At 37.2% G+C, this 21,862-nt stretch overlaps 1 protein-coding gene across 1 annotated transcript; it reads right to left on the bottom strand.

Moving 5' to 3' along the window:
• Nucleotide 1: 1 nt before the first annotated feature.
• Nucleotides 2-20,143, bottom strand: cpm (carboxypeptidase M). Its single transcript, XM_087785819.1, has 10 exons — nt 20,077-20,143; nt 16,839-17,009; nt 14,918-15,015; nt 8,904-9,076; nt 4,646-4,757; nt 3,492-3,597; nt 2,840-3,010; nt 2,612-2,764; nt 2,297-2,445; nt 2-1,178 (listed from the first exon to the last, which is right to left on the bottom strand). The coding sequence occupies exons 2-10, from the start codon at nt 17,005-17,007 to the stop codon at nt 918-920; spliced, it is 1,392 nt and encodes a 463-aa protein (XP_087641945.1). The 5' UTR covers nt 17,008-17,009; nt 20,077-20,143; the 3' UTR covers nt 2-917.
• Between the last annotated feature and the right edge of the window lie 1,719 nt (nt 20,144-21,862).

Genomic DNA, 21,862 nt, shown 5'->3' with positions numbered 1-21,862 from the left:
AGTTTGGGACTGAAACCTGCAGTCACCATCAGCTCCAACATGGCACACGTCTGTCCTCAGAAAACACAACTGGAACAGTTTTTAATGAAAGCTTAAACGGATTTGTTAAGATTGTAGATGTAAGATATACAGCTGCTCTGTACATCAGTGCATTTGTATTTAAAAGTCTATCTACCAACTGTTACATATATATTTTAAATAAAAACAATGTATTCATGCTGAGAATGATGAGGATGAATATGTTAAATAAGGTATTAAAGTTGGATATTGTTATGATTACACGCCCAACTATATTGAATAAAAATGGTTTGTTAAATTCACAAAACAAATACTTTAATCCGGTTTCAATAGTATTTTGACTCAAGGTATTATTTCAATTCTGTTAAATGTTTTTGAGAGTAAATAGTTGTTTCTGTTTATCTTTGGACAATACTGACTTCTGACAATGGCGACTTATATTGAAGCAGATAGTATTTTGTTGACGGTGCCTCTTGAGGGACACTTTTAAACACTTGAGGTAATATTTTTCAATTATTCAACACATTCCCACGTGTGTAACTCGAAAATACATACATACTCGTAAAAATTGTACTATACTTCATTGACCTTTATCTTACCAAAATGTTATTTAAGTACAGGCAGACCCAAAAATGGGCAAAAATGCAATTTTTCTCTTTGTTCGTGTGGAAAATCAAGCTAATAACCACTAGCATGAGGTAGCTAGTGTTGACAAGGCAACTTCTTATTAGCAAAGAGTTTTTTTTTGCATCAATTTAATTTAACAGCATAATGTTCTTAGAGGTTTTCTCTTCCTCCTGCTCACTGCAGCTTCAGTACTGTCTACTTTCTTCTTCAGGCAACACGTCTCAGTAATAACTTAAAGGCATTTTCTCCTGCAGGGTTAAGAACTGGACACTTCAGCCGGATCTGAGTCCAGTGGCGAGGGCGAGCGCCAGCGTGAGTAACGTCCACGTGGGTTCTGAGGTGACCCCTCGTCCTCCCAGGTGGAGTTTGTTGTCGCAGGTGATGTTGGGCGAGCTGGTGGCCTGCGATGAGGAATGTCTTGTTGTGCTGGCACTTTGTCTCAACCGGAAATTGTGTTTCATGGCGGAGAAAACATCCGGTCCGTAGGGGACCGTCAACGTTTCTGTCAGAACATCGTGGCCCGGATAAGTGACCTGAAAAACAGAAAATAATATATTAAATAAATGAGCTCATTATTAACAAGTGCATCTTCATTATACAAAGTATCTTAAATAATTTTAATAAGATTCTCCGATAAATTGATATCCAGTGGTAACACATATGATCTCATTATTAACAAGTTCATCTTCATTATACAAAGTATATAACTAATGGATATCCATGGATTAAAAACATGATCTCATTATAACAAGGATAATGATGATGTGTAGGTGTTTTCTACCAGGACAGGTTGATATTTATAGTATCTCTTGTTATGTTTTTATCACTAAGTACTTGACTGAGTAATTCAGATTTTATTTAGAGTAAACTCTTATTTCATTGCTGGGTTCCTGCCAATGCATAAGCAAAAAGTAATTAAATTAATGATTTTTAAAAAACATAAATGACTTAAATCCAAATCTCAAAAGTCATTTAAATGTGAACACACAATCTATGTTAAAATCTCAAAATATCCAGTAACATTTAATTATTTATTTTATATGTTAAAACGGTTTGACGTGTACTTTGGGCAACATTTGAAGATGTATATTCAATGAGGCTGTACGACAAACATTTTTCTTCTCGTCAAAATCGTGCTTTGAAAATCAAAATCAATTCAATAATTGACGTGGTGTCTATTTAAAAAAAATGAAAAAAATAAAAAAATTTAGAGCCTTGGATAGCTATATTAATGGTAATCTGCATTACGGTAATATTTGTAGTTGTATTTGTATTTGTATTTGTATTTGTATTTGTATATATATAAATATATATATATATGACTTCTTCTATATATATATATATATATATATATATATATATATATATATATATATATATATATATATTTGTTTTTTTACAACTCGCAGTATGGCTTATAGTCTCAACAATGAATAATATCCCATTAACACAATTTAACATTATTATTCACATTATTTTAATAACTAATCCATCTACAAGAGAACCTTTTTTTTCTAGATATTATTATGATTGATGTTTTAGATAGTTTTATAATTCCTCGAATTTTCTCTTAAGTGATAGTAAAAAACTGAACGATTCCTTGTATGCGCCACTGTCGCCACTAGGGGTCAATGTCGGCACGCGTAATTACAGTGAAAGTGTAGTTCCCAGGCAACAGCAGTCTGTAGTATTCTCCGTGCTGGTTGGTCTTGAATGGACACATGTTTCTGCGACCCTTGACCTCCACCACGGCGTTCTGCACTGGCACACCCGAGCTATCCAGCACCTGACCTTTGACCCCTGCATGTAGACAAATATCACAGAGTTTTTTTTTGTAAACTTTAAAAGAGTCAAATAAGAACCAAGTGTGGATAGTGATAGATCCAGAACATATCGATAATGATAACTGGAAATATTATTTTAAAGGTTAAATATACAACATTTTATTGACCAGTCAGGTACTGACCCAGGTGGACCTGCTGCATGAAGGCCAACAGAGCCTTCCTGTTGTCGGCCCATAGAGCAGGAAGTTCAGCAGCAGGTGGATACTTGCAGCACGACACTTCCAGAGTCAACTCTAAACACTGAGCCCACACGTAGTTGTAGTCCTGCATCCCCCCTGAAAATGAAGTTGACACGTGGAATTTTTTTTAGGCTTTGCCGGGAAAATTCAGCTTGTTTTTTTGGAACCGACCTGAGAGAGGGTACCACTCGTAGCCGTTGCTGATGCCGTCCTGGAAAAGCCCGGTGTCATCACAGCGGTCTCCTTTGTGCATGAACGCGTGGTTGAAGGAGTAAACCTTGGCTAGGTGTATGAAGACGTCATTGTCGGGGGTGAGGCTGGCTCTGCCCACCCGCTCGCTGCCTGGAAACATGAATGAATCACTCAAACATGAGCAGAACTTATTAAAAAAACAACACATAAAACTCAAGGTGGGGCTTTAATCCAAACAATCTTTTAGTTCCTTTTTTAAATCGATTGATTTTTGGAAGTGAATTTGGTTTAAAACCTCTTCAGGAATTTGAAAAGCAAGTGTTCATTTTGAAGCATTCAACAGTGAAACTCTTATTTAATGTCTCAATAAAGGAGAAGTTTACCTGCCTTGAAAGGATTGTCTCCACACAATGACATCATCACTTCTTCTGCCAAATAACTGAGTCAAAAGGTTTTTTTTTAACTTGTGTGTCATCAAAATTATAGTGCTCAAAGGCGTTTGGATATTTGTCCTTCTGAGGTTTAGTATGGATTGTGATGTTCACACTAGTTTACTATAAAAATAAAGATAATGACCAGGTACAGATTACGCCGTCAACATAATATTCACTCGCAAAGTTGGACCAAATACCTCCGTTGCTGTCGTCGTAAGGATAACTGGCCACCAAAGCTCCTCCGTGAAGATTCGCCGAGAGAACGAACGTCTCCGTCTTCAACCAGTTGATGACAGCCTTGACCTGAAACATGTCATTCCCGGGTTTTACAGTTTGACATGTTTGTGTCGACAGGAAATAGTTTTGAATGCCTTTGCTACTTTGCATTTGTTTGCCAAATACTTGTCCTCTTAAGTAAGTAAGTAAGTAAGTAATATTTATTTATATAGCGCTTTTCCAGACCAGGGTCACAAAGCACTTAAACAATCAAAACAATACTCAATAAAGTATATACTTTAAAGGTCAAGATAAAACTGATAACACAACAGGAGTTCCAGAAAATCAAGGAAAAGCCTGAACAAATAAAAACGTCTTAAGATGTTTCTTGAAGGAGTCAGTAGATCATCAAACACAGAGGAAGAGGAAGATCGTTCCAAAGCTTAGGAGCAACAGTCTGGAAGGATTTCTCTCCTCTGGTCCTGAACCGTGTTCAGGAACCATCTATAGATTCTGATCCACAGACCTCAGAGCCTGAGCTGGGGTGTAAGGCCGAAGGGCCATTTTGGGTCAGCCTAATAATAACATGTAACCTACAAGAGAATAAAATACATAAATATGGAATAAAAAACCCCTTAAATAGGGATTTTAAGTGTAAAAAACACTAGCGTACCTCAAGCACATGTTGATATTGTAAATCAAGGAGACTACATTGTTCAATCTTTGTTATTTTAGACAGAAAAACCGACAGATAAAAGACTCAAAAATGTATTTATGCTACAATAACCATTTAAATAGAAAAGGGTTTTATCATGAATAACTGTCCAGGTTCATATCACATTCTATACAAACGTCCTCTTAAGGAAGGCTTCAGTTATTGACTGAAACAAATGTGTGCGTTCAAGAGATCGATGGCACTGTAGCAGGTCTCCTGTTAACAGCCGAACACAGTTTTAAGGATGGGAGAAATGTGAGTTCTTCTACTAGAGCGGGTCAGAATTCTCGCTGCATAGTTCTGTATCAACTGCAGGCGAGACAGCTCCTTCTTGTTAAGACTATTTTTATTTCTCGATGGCACTGTAGCAAGTCTCCTGTTAACAGCCTAAAAACACTCAGACTTGAGCACAAGACAAACCTCGGCTTCTCTCTGCTGCTCCTCAGGCCTCTGCTGCTGCTGCTGCTGCCGTCTCAGGCCGGGGAAAGGGTTCGGAAAGTTCCTGTTCAGATCGACCCCGTTATGGTTGGACCTAAAGGAAAAAACAAGGCAACAAATAAATAAACTTTATTTGTGTATGTAGAGGAATTCAGTAGCATAGTCCATAGGTTGTTTTTTGTTCCAACAACCTATTTCCAGACTTTGTAAACTTCCCATACTCTATAAGATTTATTAAGAGCAACAGGACACACTGCCGGCTCTCAGTGCTCCCTTGGGCAAGACAATTTGTCAAAAGCATTTCCCACAAGCATCCAAGAAGACTGCTTTTGTTTACTTTTGCAGCTCAAGAGAGGTTTTTTCAGTTTTTTTAAAACACAATGTTCACAGTGACTGGTGTTAATAATATTGCGACTCACAGACTCATGTGTCGACACTCTTTCTAAAGAGTGTTGCCTTCAACACATTTTATGTCAAGCAAAACATGGTCCAAATATGTTCCCCTTACACTGAGACGTGTTTTAAGTGGCGACGAACCATTGTTGACTTTACGTGTCACTCCGCGAAGGTAGAACATCAATTGTCACTTTGTAAAGTGACCCGAGCGTAAACAGACCTGGTCTGCTTCTTTGTGTCTCGGCTTCCTACGCTATGATGAAAGTCATTCTTCCATCAACAACGTGTCACTTGAAACGCACATCCTAAAATGTTACATCAAGAACAAAGTGTGTGTTTAGAACTGTAGCTACAGAGAGAGTGACGAACGAGAGCACCACAGATCTTTTGTTATTCCAGGATGTGCTCAGAGAGAGAGGTAGAGAAGATCAGAAGATCAGAAGTGTCTTCAGCTCTAAAGTAAGAGTTTGAGTTCTAAGAGAGGAAATCTGGTGCATGAGGAAGTCAGGAGCAAAGTGCATGCCTGCTCTAGTAGTGATAGTGACACCAGGCTCTCTGGCCTGTCAGTACACGGTCCAGGAACCCTTTTTGACATTTGATTAACAATGTTTTTATGTCAAACCGATTCAGACAAAAAAAAACCCACTGTATAAAAGTGTCAGTGCACGATCTGGGAAATCATCAGTGTTCATTTGTATGTGTGTTGCATTCAAATACATACATTTTTATGGCAGAGAATGTAATATCTCTTCCAGTATGAAATATGAAGAGGAAAATGAATAATGTCTGTTTACATTTAATCTAAATTTCAGGACGTTTAATCTGCTACGATGTTGTGGAAACATGACACAATTATTTACCCTGTGATAAAATGGAAGGTTCCAAAAAGAGTCACCATGATGACAAAATCTAAGTAAGTAAGTTATTTGTACAGCTCCTTTTTAGACCAGGGTCACAAAGCGCTTTAACAATTAAGAACAATACACAGTTAAAATATATACTTAAAAGATCAAGAAACATAAGACAAACACAGGAGTCACAGAAAATCAAGGAAAAGCCTGAACAAATAAGAAAGTCTTAAGATGTTTCTTGAAGGAGTCAGTAGATCCATCAAGCGCAGAGAGAGAGGAAGATCGTTCCAAAGCTTAGGAGCAACAGCCTAAAAGGATTTCTCTCCTCTGGTCCGGAAGCGTGTTCAGGAACCATCAGTAGATTCTGATCCACAGACCTCAGAGCCCGAGCTGGGGTGTAAGGCTGGATCAGATCACTGATGTAAGGAGGAGCCTGACCATGAATAGATCTGAAAGTAAGAACCAGAATTTTAAAATTGATCCTGAAAGAAACTGGCATCCAGTGAAGAGTTTTAAGGATCGGTGAAATGTGAGTTCTTCTACTAGAGCAGGTCAGAATTCTCGCTTCAGAGTTCTGAATCAACTGCAGGCGAGACAACTCCTTCTTGTTTAGACACGGAAATAAACTGTTACAATAGTCCAGACGAGAAGACACAAACACATAGATTATAAGCTCCAGATCGTGTTGTGACATCATTTTCCAAGTTTAGAGATTTTTCTTAGTTGAAGGAAACAGTTTTTGGTCAGTTTTCCAAGTATAAAGAACATGTATTACATATAAACAACAAAGAAAATGATACAAAGATTAACATGGAATAGAATCATCTTTTAGCTCCAATCTAAAACTGCCCCAAAACTCCGAATTAAACAATCTAATAGCACGAGGAATGAATGAGTCCTTGAGTCTATTAGTGTTGCATCATGGGAGGAGCATTCGTGCTCCATCTGTTCTCTGCTCACTGATGACAGTGTTCAGAGGATGACAGTAGTTTGTCCAGTGATCTCCTCTCAGCAACTGTCACCAGTGATCAACCTGTCCAACCTGTTGACACTCCTCCTGGACACATTCTCACCCCAACATTCACGTTCACATTTTGAGTATTATGAAACTCTTAACTTAAACTGACATGCTGGCCAACAAAAACCTTCTTGTCTTAACAATTATCTTGATCTTAACAACTTGATGGTATAGACACGATGAATCTTTTTCCTCTTTATATTTGATAAAATCGATGCTCTACGTTCTACACCACGTTTCTTTGTCTTAATTCATAAAAAGATGGAGGATTGAAATATGCCATCTAGTTTGCTACTAAATGGCGCCGTATGTACTGACAGACAAGTCTCTATGGTCCATGATGTTTGCAGATGATATATTGATTTGTAGCAAGAGAGTAAAATAATTTGGAAGATAAACTGACGATATGGGTATAAAGGTCAGAAGAAGGAAGACCGAATACAGGATTCTAGATCCTGCTGGATTCCAATCTGTACTTTGACCTATATATGAGAGAGGGAATTGCAGAGACAAAGAAGTGAAAGAAAATAACCTTTTGTTAAATCATACCGTATTGAATTCCATACACCAGATTGAATCATGACCTGGTCATGAAGTTATTTCCTAAATTAAACCCCAAATAAGCCACGGCTTCCTCGCACGCCTTAACGCCTTAACGCCTTAACTCCTGACACAGACCTCCACCCAAATACACATTGTGCTAATAACGCCTCATTAGAAGAAGTCTAAACACTCGTGGGGTAATGCGTCGTCCGAAGCTCTTAATTATTTGGCAAAGCCGTGCGGCTGGTTTCCTGGCTATCAGATTGTTTTGGGCGTTGGAGCGCCACTGTGGTAGATCTGTACACAACAAACAAGTGTGAGAGCATGTGTGGCTTAAAACTGCTGTTTTCACGTCTGCGCTGTGGTTTTTAAACCCCGTCATTATAGTCTGGCTATAGATGGAGTGAATAGAGGTCGGAGCAGTCGCTGTGACGTTACCTTTGGGTTTAAGAAGTCCCGAGTAATAACACCTAAGAGTGTAAACACCACAATGACACACACTCTGAAGCGGGTTGTGACGAAGAGTGTGCTTTGAAGAAGACTTGAAGATCTCACTTAAGATCGTAAACTCAAAAAAGGACTATGTGCGAAAGGTCAGCCGTCACTTTCTCGACTGTTACAAATGTCAGTTATCAGAGTTGTGTTGATCACTAAGTAATATATATGAGAGTGTGTATAATTATTTGATGCTATATTTAAGTAAAGATAGATTTATTAGTAAGTAAGTAAGTAAGTAAGTCATATTTGTAGAGCGCTTTTCTAGACCAGGGTCACAAAGCGCTTAAACAATCAAAACAATACTCAATAAAAAATATACTTAAAAGGTCAAGATGACATCAAGACTCCTGTGTTTGTCTCGAGAAAATGAAGGAAAAGCCCTCACAAATAAAATGTCATAAGATGTTTCTTGAAGGAGTCAGAGAGTTTTACGTTTGTTTTATCATAAGTGGCAGCATTAGCGTTACCGTCAGCACCATCTGCACCATAGAGAGTTATGAATCTCCAACGATCACTTCCTTGCCGTCTTAAACTATTCTTACGACTTTGAGTAACTTCCCTTACAGTGAGACGGACAGACCGAGCGTAGAATTCAGTAGTTCTTATGACACCTATTAGCGGTAAATAAAGAAATGAGGAGGCTAACTTTAAAGTTCTCAAGGGCCCACCATCTTGGATTGTCCAAATTCTTGTTCTTAACCAAGACAAAATAATTGCGTCATCAAGTGCCAAATTAAAAGAATGAAAGTTTGATTTAAAAGAAGGCTTTCCAAAGATAGTTTAAAAAATGTTACCCTTAAGATCGGCGTTTAATCCAGAAACAGTTTTTAAAAAATAAAGGCATTAAACATTTTCATTTAAAAATGTTAAGCCATAACATTTAAAGATAAGCAATAATGATATTCATTTGAGAGTGTGTGGAGTGTCACTGTACCTGCCCTGGCTGTACATGCAATGTGTGCCCGCCTTGTCGAAGCCGTCGGGATTCATGGTCGGCAGGATGTGAATCCGAGTGCTTGTCAGCATCCTCGATGCCCAGGTTTCATTCTTCCGATACTTTTGCAACAAGTCATCGATCAGCTGCAGCATGAGCACCCGGCCCAGAACCTGTCGCGACACGCGCCAGAGTAAACAGACACATTGTTAGTGAACAATACGGTTAGTGACGGTGGAATCATTATTGTGAAATGTCAATTCAACTGGTCAAAGTAACTGTTTTTACCGTACTTCCATTCACAACTAACAATGGTTTAGGCTCTGTCACACATATTCCTGGTATAAATATTTACTACAGAATAAACACAAGGTAACATACAAGTGAAGGTCTTTTCCTTCCTTCTTGTCATGATCATCTGATTGAAAAAAACACAAGTGAGTTTAAAACCCTTGTTTCTACAAAGACCTAAGAATCAACCACCAAAATAAAAGACTTACAATCCAACAAACAATCAACGAAAACCATCCATTGTAGAAAGATCTTATTTATTAATTAGCAAAACATTTTTAATATGATTTACTAATAATTATTTACTTATTATTGACTAATTACTAAGTTGTAAGTTTCATGTTGTATAACATAACTTAGTTGCATTCAAGGAAACTAAAACAAATAGGGAATCACTTTTGTAACGTATCAAATATGTTTGTTAGGGAGCCCTAACTATGCTATGCTAGCCTCGCTAAATGTTGTTGTTCTCCTGCGTCCTCTGTTTCTTTCTCTAAAAAACCAGAACTTTGTCGCTGCTCTGTAATTGCGTCTCCCTGAAGGGGGTTCACGGACCCCTTCGGGAGCCACCTGCGAACGTTTCTCGGTGACGTGCCCAAGGATACAATAGTCGTTGCTTTGAAGGCCTTCCGTGGGTTCTTATCCACAGTTGGCCCCTCGGCGGTTTTCAACGACAGTAATAAAGATAGCATCAGCTGCAGGAAGTTTAAGCTCAGTTTCAGAGAAAGATATCGAAACCCTCCATAATGTAAGTCCACATTGTGAACCCCCCCCCTTATACAGAGTTGTTATACACACTAATGGCGCTGTATAGAGTTTCCTGTCGACTACTTGATGCTGAACTCTGAGCGAAATGAAACGGAAAACTATTAGTCTTGAATTAAAGCTGATTTAACGTTCATTTCACAGGGAGTGTTTTAAAAAAAACACAAAGAAATCCTTCAACAATAAAAGGAGATTAATACGCTTCATCACAACAATGCTGGTCTCAACTATTCAACTTGACTCAAAGATCCACCTCGACGTGAAACTTTAACCTACTTCCATTGAATGAGTGTAAAATGATGTCATGACAAAGATGCTCTTCAAATAAAATCTTTTCTTTCCTCTGGTGTAGGTGGAGCCGTTGTTCCCTCGACAGTTGTTGTGAATGAATGAGATTTTTGGGCGGGCCAGGTGAGAACATCCCAGCGACACACACTCACACACACAAACACACACAAGTCTGGACCGGCGCTGCCTCCGGCTATCATTCTGTTCCACTGCATCATCCTATTACTTTCCTTCTCCGACATTTTTTCTACTCTTCCAGAATGATCTCGATTTGTAGTTTAGTAGCAGATAAACACTGATGGGAGAGAAAAGTGACGTCAATGTTTTTGGAATCTGTAAGAAAGCAACTTTAAAATGAATGTTTAAGTCGTCAGACGACTATGACATAAAGAAGACACGAGGAAGTCTCAAGAAAACAGTTTGTTTTCAACAACTAGATCAGTGGTTCCACACCAAACCATCCATTCTATTGATTATTACTGCCTGAAAGGTGGTTTGTTCTGAAAAAATACCAGATTTTCTCTTAAATAACATTAGCGTGTGACTAGTGGAAACCAAGATGGCGCCGCAGATGGAAGCCTCGGCTCGACGCTCCGCAGGAATTTGGTTTCTTTTGGGCTTTTTCATTATTATTATTTCTCTTGTATACTTTGTACATATTGTTTATCCCTCAATTTGTTAACAATTCCGGATTAGTCCGAAACCACGGAAAATTCCATGTATGTATACCAATATGTACTGCCGAATAAAGCCGCTCTTGAATCTTGAAATGAGTAAAACACAAACTCTTTAGAAACTAAACTTATCCTAATTCCATATTTAAAAAAAAAATGTTAAAACAGAAACACACACATTAGCACAAAGCCTCTAAAAGCTATCAGACACGCACATACAGAACACCATCGTCGGCATACAATCAAATATACATAGACGCACACAAACATCTTGTTGTAACTAGTTCTTGCTGAGTCAGCGTTATGGTGAGATGGTTTTCATGTATGCAAGTACGTTTTATTTGTAAAGCGCCTTTTTTTGGAGGTCAATGCTATTGTATTTTCTGAACGTTGGTCCGTGATTATAATCCTGACATTCAACCAAAAAAAAGGGTTGGGGACCCCTGAACTGGATGAAACAGCTTTTGATCCATTTGCTGACTGTGCACTTATGCAGAATTTGCCACAGCTGAACAAACATATCAATACACTTTTTTAAGGAAGATTATTGAATGAAATCTCCCCTTAAAGACCACAGATAGTATATGGATCTTGATGTTCTCACAAGGTTGTTTTGAGGCGTCACTAAAGCAAGCTAGCTTAGCAAACACACCATCACTGGTATTTAAATTTCTCTTGCGTTCACTGACGACTTCAGCGCGACAGGTAATTAATTATCCAGCGAAATAACCTCCATTGTTCATCCGCTGGTAAATTAAATTAGACTTGTGAGAACTGGTGCGATTGCAATGTTCCCACACATTTTTTCTTTCATCAGCCTATTATGATTCATTTTTCCATCTATTCCAATGTTTTCTATTCCACCCTCCTGTCGGCAAGACAGCGGGAAAAACGGATAAACTGATTTTTATGAAATTCTCAGGAAATGCTGAGGAAATCTTTGTGGTTTTCATAATGATCTGGATCATCATGATGATCTTACTCTGCAATATTACTCACACATACTATCCCAATGCAATCAAAAAAGTCAAATTCCAAAAAAAACCGCATTGAGTCATATCTATGTTGTAAATGTAGGGCGACCATTTTGGTTCAAAAATTGGTATATGTTCTTACTTTAGTGCCTTTTTTTGACTATTACTATATTGAAAATCAACATCAATGTTTTCCACTTCAATTTAGACAAAAAAGTGTAAATCTAATGATTGTAATGTCAGTTGTAGCCATTTTCTTGTGTTTCTCCATCCCCTATGACTTAATTATTACATCAGTGTTTAATATTGTTCATTTTATTCTTCTAAACCGTTCATGTGGTGTTTATCTCTAATTCAATCATGATTCAGTAGTTCTTATTCTTTTAGATTATTCTAACATATATCATCTTTAAATCCCGTTTGATATATATTTATTTACATTTATTGTACAAAATATTGAAAGCTGTTCAAGCTGTATCTTGAGAGGCAGAGAAAATGTATCACAAAAGTTGTCTTTGTGTGTCAATATTTGAGGTTACACAAAAATCTATGCACCGAAAAAACTAACTTGCACCGTTTGCTCTTGAACGCCAGAGTCACCATCAGGAATGTTTGGCTTTAATTCCTCGTGAGGAGGTGGAAGGTCTTTATTTATAGTCTGGTGTGAAATACAAACATATGCTGGTTTATTTGCAACTTAAGAAACGCTTACAACGTTTGACAAAAAGCAAAAAAAACAACTCCTGCTAAGAGCTTTATACTGCTGTGTGTGAACTTTGTGAAAAGGGCTTTTTCTTGAAGTTTCCCCTGAATCGATACACACCAGTAACTCTGTTTGCTGATTCCCACTTTCCCTCACCCTGTCTCTGTGTGTGTGTGTGTGTGTGTGTGTGTGTGTGTGTGTGTGTGTGTGTGTGTGTGTGTGTGTGTCTAGTGTTTTTGTGTGTGTTCTCGGGCATGACTTGCCCATTTAAGGACATTTTCATTCACACACATGAAGTTTCATCAGCAGTGCAAGGTCACCATGGCGACACCGTTTCCACTATGTCAATAATAGAATTTCATCACTGTCTATCTGGAGAAAAACATGATGCATTTTCAGGTTAAGACCAGATAAAGACGCCATTTTTGTTGAAACTTAAAAAATGTCGTCCTTAGCTTCCTTCATTCGAACTTCAGTAGTTCTTCTTCTTTATAAAAACCTATTTAAGTGTTTAACCTTTTGAAACTTGATTTTTTTTGCCTTACTCTAGACTCACATTATTACCCTTATGTTATCTGAGGGTCAAGGTGACCCATAGGCCTGAAAACAAATGTGTTTGTGGTATCCCTTGTGTTTAGGGAGAAGGAGAATGGCCTCCCTGGCTTCCATAAATACATAGGCAGTGGTGGAGGTCGTTTATCTTGATCGAGAGACACAACACAAGGGATACCTCAAACACATTTTGTTTTTTCGGGCCTTCGGGTCATCTTGGCCCGTTTGATAACACGAAGGTAAAACAAATGTTGTTTAGTAATTGAAATTAAAAAAAAATTGTACAAGAAACATCTTTGACAAATCAGATTTATATATTTTATGGATTGTTTTGTGTGGTTTCAGTGTGAATTTGGACAATTTTGCCAAATTTTATTTGAACTATCTCTTCCTTCTTGACTATATAATCAAAGGTAAATAAATGACAACGTTTGATGTGATGAACCTGTTCCTGAACCATCTGACGTCGAACTAAAACGTTAGCTCTGCTTGCACTCATAAAAACTTAGACAACAAATGTAGGGCCGGTAAGTGTGAATCACCTGCGTGAGGATCAGCCACACCCTAGAAATACAATGATGCGATAAAAACGAACGCCCAGATAAAGCCCAACATGAAAGTGTGCATGAATGAAGTGATTAACTATTGTCACGGTGATGACTCTTCTTCAACAAAGCCATGTGATCCTCTTCTCTTTGCCTCAACGTTATTCGAGCGAACGAAAAGACGATAAAAAGACAGTTTGTATCGTCGAGAACTTTTTAAAGAAACCAGGAAAGCCAAGAATGTAGCGAGTTTTTGTGAGTTTGACCCCTAATGGCTCTCCAGTGACCACGTGTAGGCGTGAATGTGTTGGAATGTTATAAGGGTGCATCACGAGGCTTTAAAAAACACATATGAAGATCATCAGAGATTGACTGTCAGACATGCAGAAGTTAAAGCGGCATTTGTGTCTGTAAAAATGGGTTTATGTTAGAGCGGAATCTATGAGCACTTGAGCATCTTTCATTGATGATCTACTCAAATGTTTATTTCATCCAGAAATCATCTGAAATCAACATATTCAGGGATTTGTGCACAAATAACATGTGGCGAAATGGTTTTTTAATGTGAAAAACGTGTTCATTTTTCTATTATTCCACATTAAAAACACATCACTACTAATTAAGTGTTGTCAACACTTTTTTTTACATTTCCACAGCAAAAATAAAAAAAGAAACCTTGACGAACTTTAATTAAAGACATCAACGGTTGAAACAAGTATTTGTAATCCGGCCTGAACGACGTGAAAATATCTCAAGACACCTGCAACACTTGAAAACGTCTTCTTTTCTCGCTTTTGCTGCATAAATACAGATTGATGAAGTTAACTCAAGTCAGTTATAATGATGGAATCAAAGTTTAATCACAACCTTAGAAAACTGTTGTTGACACTAATGATGCACTTCTTGGCCTCGGGGGAAAAAAAAGATGCTTCATCAGCTGGACTCACATACACACGCGCACACACACACACACACACACACACACACACACACGCACACACACACACACACACACACACACACACACACACACATCCTGCCGACACAAAAGTCTGTGTGGAGCGTGTTGGACTCTGAAAGGCTTTTGTTATTCTCTATAGTATCCTTTTAGTCCAACTTCCTGTGAGCAGGGAGGGACCGTGCCGTGTGTGTTTGTGTGTGTGTGTGTGTGTGTGTGTGTGTGTGTGTGTGTGTGTGTTTGTGTGTGTGTGTGCGGCCTTACCTCGTTTCCATGCATATTAGCCACATATTTAAACTCTGGGATGCCGACAGTATGACGATGAGCAGTCGAACCGAGAGCCAACGCCCACAGCTGCTGACCTGGGGGGGAAATAGAGCATCGAATAAACCTCTGTGGGGGACAGAGAGTGTTGAGCCGGAAACCATTCAGTGTCTGAACATTTAACCTGGAAGCCCCTCTTTTTAAACTATATCTCAGGCTTGGTTTGGTTGAAAAATGTTTGATTATAGTTGAGAATAGTTTGATTAAAGTTGAAAATAGTTTGATTAAAGTTGAAAATAGTTTGATTAAAGTTGAAAATTGTTTGATTACAGTTGAAAATAGTTTGAATACAGTTGAAAATAGTTTGATTAAAGTTGAATTTTTTTTGATAATAGTTGAAAATTGTTTGATTACAGTTTAAAATAGTTTGATTATAGTTGACTTTTTTTTGATTATAGTTAAAAATAGTTTGATTAAAGTTGAAAATTGTTTGGTTAAAGTTGAGAATTGTTTGGTTAAAGTTCAAAATTGTTTGATTACGGTGGAAAATTGTTTGATAAAATTTGAAAATTGTTTGATTGAAGTTGAAAATTGTTTGATTATAGTTAAAATAGTTTGATTATAGTTGAACATTGTTTGATTAAAGTTTACAATGATTTCACTAAATGCCATGACTGCATTAGTATTTTGGTTGAAATGAAAATGATTTTAAATAATAAATACCTTAAGGTCTGTTTTTTCACTCTGACCACTTATTCAAGTGGAAAAGCACCGAGACAGTACATACCTCTGCCAAGGAGTTACTTTATAACAGGTGTCACCAACTTTTTTGTAACTGCGGGCTTCTCTACGGGTTCTGTGTGACCCAAAGGGTTACCATGAGTTTGAAACAAACATCTGAAATAACCTCATATTATTAAGCATGATAAATAATATTCCTCTATTACACTAATCACATTTTTAATTAATGAATAGTTACTAATGGGGTAACGAGAAAACACAACTTTAATGAGATGGTAACTGTATCTACATGATCTTTGTTATGGACCAGAAGCTACTGCCCGCGACACCACAGCGATGAGCTCTGCTTTATAGCATACAACCTCAGGAATCGAACCTGAGACTTCAAGCATCCTTTCCACAACAGAACATTATGCTAGCTCTGCTACATTCCTACCTTCCACTAATGTTACCGAGCAACACTAAAACAATGACGACTGAACCATCTTAAATATTGGCCTCTAGAGTCACATGGACCACAGTAGTAGGACGCATAACCAGCAGTGCTTAGAAGGCATACTGGTGAACGATTAATCCTTCAAGCATGTTTTGGATCCAGATGGAACACGACCACAAATTAAAAAAGTCCTTCAGGAAATGAACCCTACACCACTGCTACTATTAGAACTATTATACACTTGATCCCACTCCTGCGAGGAAGTGTCTGAGATGTGTGCGAGCTATTCTTAGCTGGGCATGGAAGCCGATACGACAGTGGAAATCATCCTTCATTTGAGGAGGACATTATTTGATACTTATTGCAAAATGAGGAGGCGAGAGCCGAATCCGGCAGTTCCGACAGGGCTTGGACCGAAGCCAGCTGGTGTCTTGGATTACCCCAGATTAGCCGCATGTGTGTCTGCATACAAGTGTGTGTGTGTGGGTCTTCGACTGGCCAGATTAGGCGCCGTTAGATTAAACCGACCCCAAGTTTTCAGCACCATTATGTTACCGCACCGCTCAGACTGTCGTTGGTCGTCATGCCGACGGCCACTTGAGACCGTGCGACTGGAGAATCCGAGCGAGTGCATGTAAAACGACCCGTCGCGTCGGAAACAACTTGTCGCACTATTTTCAGATGTAGAGGCGTTGTATACGTTGATATCCGGATCAGATTATATATGATCTACTATACTATCACCTGTGACCGACTGTCCGATGCTGTACAGGTGCGTGACGTCGGGGTTGTCGGCGCTGATCTGGCGAAGGTAGCGCTCCATCTCCAGGTTGTCGTGATATCGAAACTCCAGCATCCAGGTGACGTTGAAGAGAAGAAGAAGGAACAGCGGGAGCAGGAGACGCGATGACATCACTGGAGGTTCAGAGAAAATATAGGGGTTTTGTTTAAGATGCATATAAATATGATTATACAGCCAACAACAACAACACTATTCATAGATGGCAGACAAGAAAGCAAATCCTAGTCTGGAGCTCAGACAGGTCATCTCAGGTCGAGCTTAAACCCCCCGGAGTTGACTCTAAATGTTGTACTTTAAGTATTTAGCGAATAAAATAATCCCACTGATTGATAACGATCGATTTATTTCACCAGATATTGTAACTTGATGCCATGTCTTAATGGCATTGCTGCTGTAATAATGAAAATAGTGTCAAACTTAAGCACATGAGAACTTACTGAAAACCTCAAGAGATCATTTTGTTTTTATTTAGAAACCTAAGATAAATATCTGCTCTTGATTCATCTCTTTTATTGTTTGTATCAAGCATGACAAGTTGTTATTAAAGCTACTGTGTCTGTTGGTCTTTACATTGACTTGCATGACTCTGGTTTCATCTCAAGCTGCAGTAGGCCCCGGCCTGGGTTTGGCCCTAAGAACCTGAGTTCGACATGCTCTCATAAACCCCGACTTTGAAGTTTACTGCTCACAAAGGTTGTTTTTTTTAGACAAACACACGTCTCAGAATGAATGTTTGAAGGACTCAAGACATTGGTCAAGAATGCGAGGGGCCTCGGATGGCGACACATGCAAGTTAAGGATGAGGATTTATATTCTGTCTTTCTCTCTCTGGCTCGCCCCTTGGAACTTGAAAGAGACAGTAGTTCATTATTGCATGTGTGAAATTGTTGTGAGAGCAGCTGGTTCGGACTTCCTGGCACTGAACCTGGCTGCTGGTCAGGTGCTGGATAAGGTCGTTTTACTAGAGAAATGTATTATATTAGAAATATGACTTTGAAGTTATTAACCTCAAATAAACCAACAACTAAAGCACTTTAATTTCAAGAACCTTAAAGAGCTACTTTTTTCACATGCTTTAAACTTTGCGGTTTATACTAGGATGCGGCTAATCTATAGATATTATATAACTATAGTTTCAGGCATAAGTAAGTAAGTAACTAAGTAAGTAAGTAAGTAAGTAAGTCATATTTGTACAGCGCTTTTCTAGAGCAGGGTCACAAAGCGCTTAAACAATCAAAACAAAGTGAAGGTTGTGCAACAAAATTAGGTGTAAACAAGATTTGGACTTTCTTTTTCAGTCAATTTATACATCGAGCACTCACCTTATATACGGTATTTGGCTTTGCTTTTAAATCTAAAGTAACAATTCTGAAGAAAATACAGATTATTCATGTTAGTATTTTTATCTTTTCGTGTTACTGCCGTGTTAGAACTATCTCATGTTAATGTCATTTGATGATGTAGTTGTTTTCCAACAGTCAAGATTAAATCAAAATGTGTTTTTAATTCATATTAGAAAACCCAAAGACTATCTGCTCTCCAGCTGTCAATGGTAAATGTCAGACGTCTCCTCCAGGGAAATCAGTTCAGAATGTTCTTGATCTAAACACCAACTTTATGAGCATAAATGTTCCTTTCATTTAGCTTTTTGGAGAGAAAGGTGCAACTTTTTAATGTTTACTTTGAGCTATATTTTTGTTATCTTGCAGGATAATTCATTTACCAAAGACACAACAACATATTTATTTTCCCTCCAGGCAGCAACAACTAGTGACATACCATAGGTTCTGCCAAACGTACATGACGTGATCGCAGACATGTTAACAGGTCTTTACGCTTTCACAACCTGTTCTCTTTAACTGCATGAACAATGTCAAGACATATCTGAGGTAAGTTTGTCATTTCTGTTCACAGCAGCAGATGTTCGTCCCTCAATTAAGTTATATAAAATTGTATTTAAAGTGTCTTATCATAAAGTTATCTCAAGACAAAATGCCCTATAGGTAAAATAGATTAAATATACATTTAAATGGATTAGAAATACATATATCATAGAGACAATAAAGTGACAGAAAAAAAGAAATTTAACTCAATTTTAAAAAGGAATTTATATTCCTATATATTATATTCAATTTCAAGATGATTTTTATGTTTTACAATAAAAATGTTACATATCTTAAAAACACATTTTTTAAAAAAAATGTTGCATTACATTTATAACATTCTTATGAATATTATTAGGTATAATATACATAGCAGACATAACTGTTCTAAAATATCCGTGCACAAACAACAAGTAGTCAAGAAGATCTTGAAACAAAGTTGGAGGGACATTTCTTCAAAGGTTGCAGGAAATTAAATAAACTTGAGCAAGTGTTTGCGTTAAAGTGTAAAGAATGTTGTCAACATGGCGGCAACTGTACCCTTGTTTTTTGTTGCAACATCTAAATAATTAACTGACTAGTTTGAGACCCAGTTTGGTGGTGATCTTGAGTTTTAAAATCCTGATAAAGTCAAACCATTCGATTTGGCATCAGTGATGGAATCATCTTGACAAATGAAATGAATACACACTTCTGAAGAAGGAAAGATGATGAAAAAATGACTGAGAAAAAGTACAGTTAAAGGGCTACACAAATTTCAATGGCAAACCAGTTCTAACATTCATTTGTCGGTGAGTATTTTTCATGGATAATTGATTTGAAACTAATGTTTATTTTTGTTTTATGGCTTATTTTATTTTTTATTTGAACTGAATATACTGTATTTGCTGACTAGTATAATCACATTCTTGGTATTAGTTTAAAAGATTCCAAGTAAAAAAGCAACAAAAAAACAACCACAAGTTAAAAGTTATTCAGTTACGAAAGAAAAGTTAATATTTGTCTTTTAAACTTTTTTTTTTTTTTTTTAAGAAAAACATTTATTTTATTGTAATTGTATTGAAGTCATGCCTCATATAAACATACGTACAACTAATCATTTAAGTCTAGAGACTGAACTTGAAACTGTACAAATATAATAAAAAAAAAGACGTAACTTTTAATTGAAGAACGTGTTAAACTTCCTCATAACCTGTGATTCATGGTGACCTGAGGATCTGCCGGTGAAGTATAATCCCTGAGGATTACTGCAGCTCGTTCATGAAGGTGTCAGACAGAAGAGTAAAGAGAGTCTTACCTGTCTTCTTCTTCTTCTTCTTCTTCTTCCTCTTCTTCTGCTTCTACCTGACTGGACTCGAGCAGCACCAGCGCACACACACACACACACACACACACACACTCGCTGTCTGTCCGAGCCGCTCCATGAATGTTACTTATTCACAACTTGCTCTCCCCGAGGGGCGGAGCCAACGCCGGTGCGTGTGAGCGCGTGAGATATTTTTTGCAACAGGTTTCCGGAAGAAACCAATGAGTGATCGATGGATTTCACTTGACGGTTAAATTGTCATCGATTATCAGAAACTCTTCTCGAACAAACTCAGTAAAGTTTGTTGATTCACCTTTAAGTTTGTGCTGTAATTGATAACAAATGTACATTAATAATACACAAAATCCAGTGTAAAAAAGTTTTCAATGAAAATAATAACTTTGATTTTAAAATATATATTTAATTGTGTTACTTTTCTTTCTCATTAGGTTCAGTATTTATTTTTAGTATTCTATATAAATACATGTATTTTATATAATAAGATTGATAATATTATATTGCTAATATATATAATATATTGACATGTAACGTACATAGGGAACATCAATCTACTTCAAGGCCCTGTGGTCAAACTAGACCCACAGAAGATTATTGTTAATTTAATGACATATTACTAAGTGTTTAAGATAAGATAAGGAAACAGAAATGATGGAGGTCAAAAACAATACAAAGACTCATACACAGAGAAAAACTTCCAAGAAGTTTTGGCCCTTCCTGTGTAATATGTATAATAATAGTGTGTATTCGTGTGTTTTCACTTGATTGCCAACATGAACTTAAAATAAATACTTATATTCATTATAAGATATGTTAAAAGGCAAATCAACATTTGGGACTTTAAAGATAATCAATGAAGTTTTATTGGTTGTATCTTCTTAGCCCCGCCCCCACACCTGTATAGAAGTATATCAGTGCCATCAGTACATTGAATGGTTGAACTTAGCCTTTAAAATGTTAAAAGTATATATATATATATATTTTTCTAAGTAATAGAAAAAATCCTCTAGCAAATATATACAAAAAACGAATTCAAACTTTGAATATAGAAATCATGGAATGAAATGCTTGAAAATAAAAGACAAAATTTCATGTAAAAGTTTTAACAAATTCAACCATTCAACATTCGGAGGACACTGATCTACTTCTAAACACCTGCTACATGCAGCACAAGATGATGAAGTAATTAAAGAATATTTTAACTACTATATATGATATACTATATATCACTCAAAGGAGAAAATGTGTAGATAGAGTAAGATCACCCGGGGTATGTGTTTGAGAACTTTTGCAAAAATAAAGGGGATATTATGAGATTATTGAACCTAATTCTAATATGTGAGGCCCTAATGAGTTTTGAGGTTAGATAATATCTTGGCCGTTTATCGTAACACCTTATAGACTAATAATAAACACAATTTAAAAAATATTATTTATTTGTTTTTTCTGCGAGGCCTGGTAACAAATACCTTCTGCTGCCCAGTGGTTAAGTAACACTGGGATAGAAAGTAGTGATGATCTGATGAAGCTTCATGAAACAGTGTCATTATCATCAGAGTCCACTAGATGGCGCAGATGTCTCTGCACTATTTTCCTTTGATTTGAACAACTCATCTAATGAAACATCACTTTTAAACTAATGGCGCCACCTACTGATCTCTAAACAACATGACACTGTTTCATGAAGCTTCATCCGATCATCACTAATAGAAAGTAAACAGTTTGTACAGGTCATTTTTAATCTTTTTGCTCATTTTCT

This window comes from Callionymus lyra, chromosome 3, assembly GCF_982586985.1.
Source record: "Callionymus lyra chromosome 3, fCalLyr1.hap1.1, whole genome shotgun sequence".
Lineage (NCBI taxonomy): Eukaryota > Metazoa > Chordata > Actinopteri > Syngnathiformes > Callionymidae > Callionymus > Callionymus lyra.
Note: the sequence above shows the minus strand (reverse complement) of the source record. Positions and strands in the feature narration are given on the sequence as shown.

What these genes read in the sequence shown, in the direction of transcription:
- cpm (XM_087785819.1), bottom strand. Translation starts at nt 17,007, where the DNA reads ATGTCATCGCGTCTCCTGCTCCCGCTGTTCCTTCTTCTTCTCTTCAAC. An exon ending in TGCATGTACAGCCAGGGCAG is followed by an intron (nt 4,758 to 8,903) that starts GTACAGTGACAC and finishes TTTTTCCTTTAG; the next exon opens with GTCCAACCATAACGGGGTCG. An exon ending in CGAGTGGTACCCTCTCTCAG is followed by an intron (nt 2,765 to 2,839) that starts GTCGGTTCCAAA and finishes CTTCATTTTCAG; the next exon opens with GGGGGATGCAGGACTACAAC.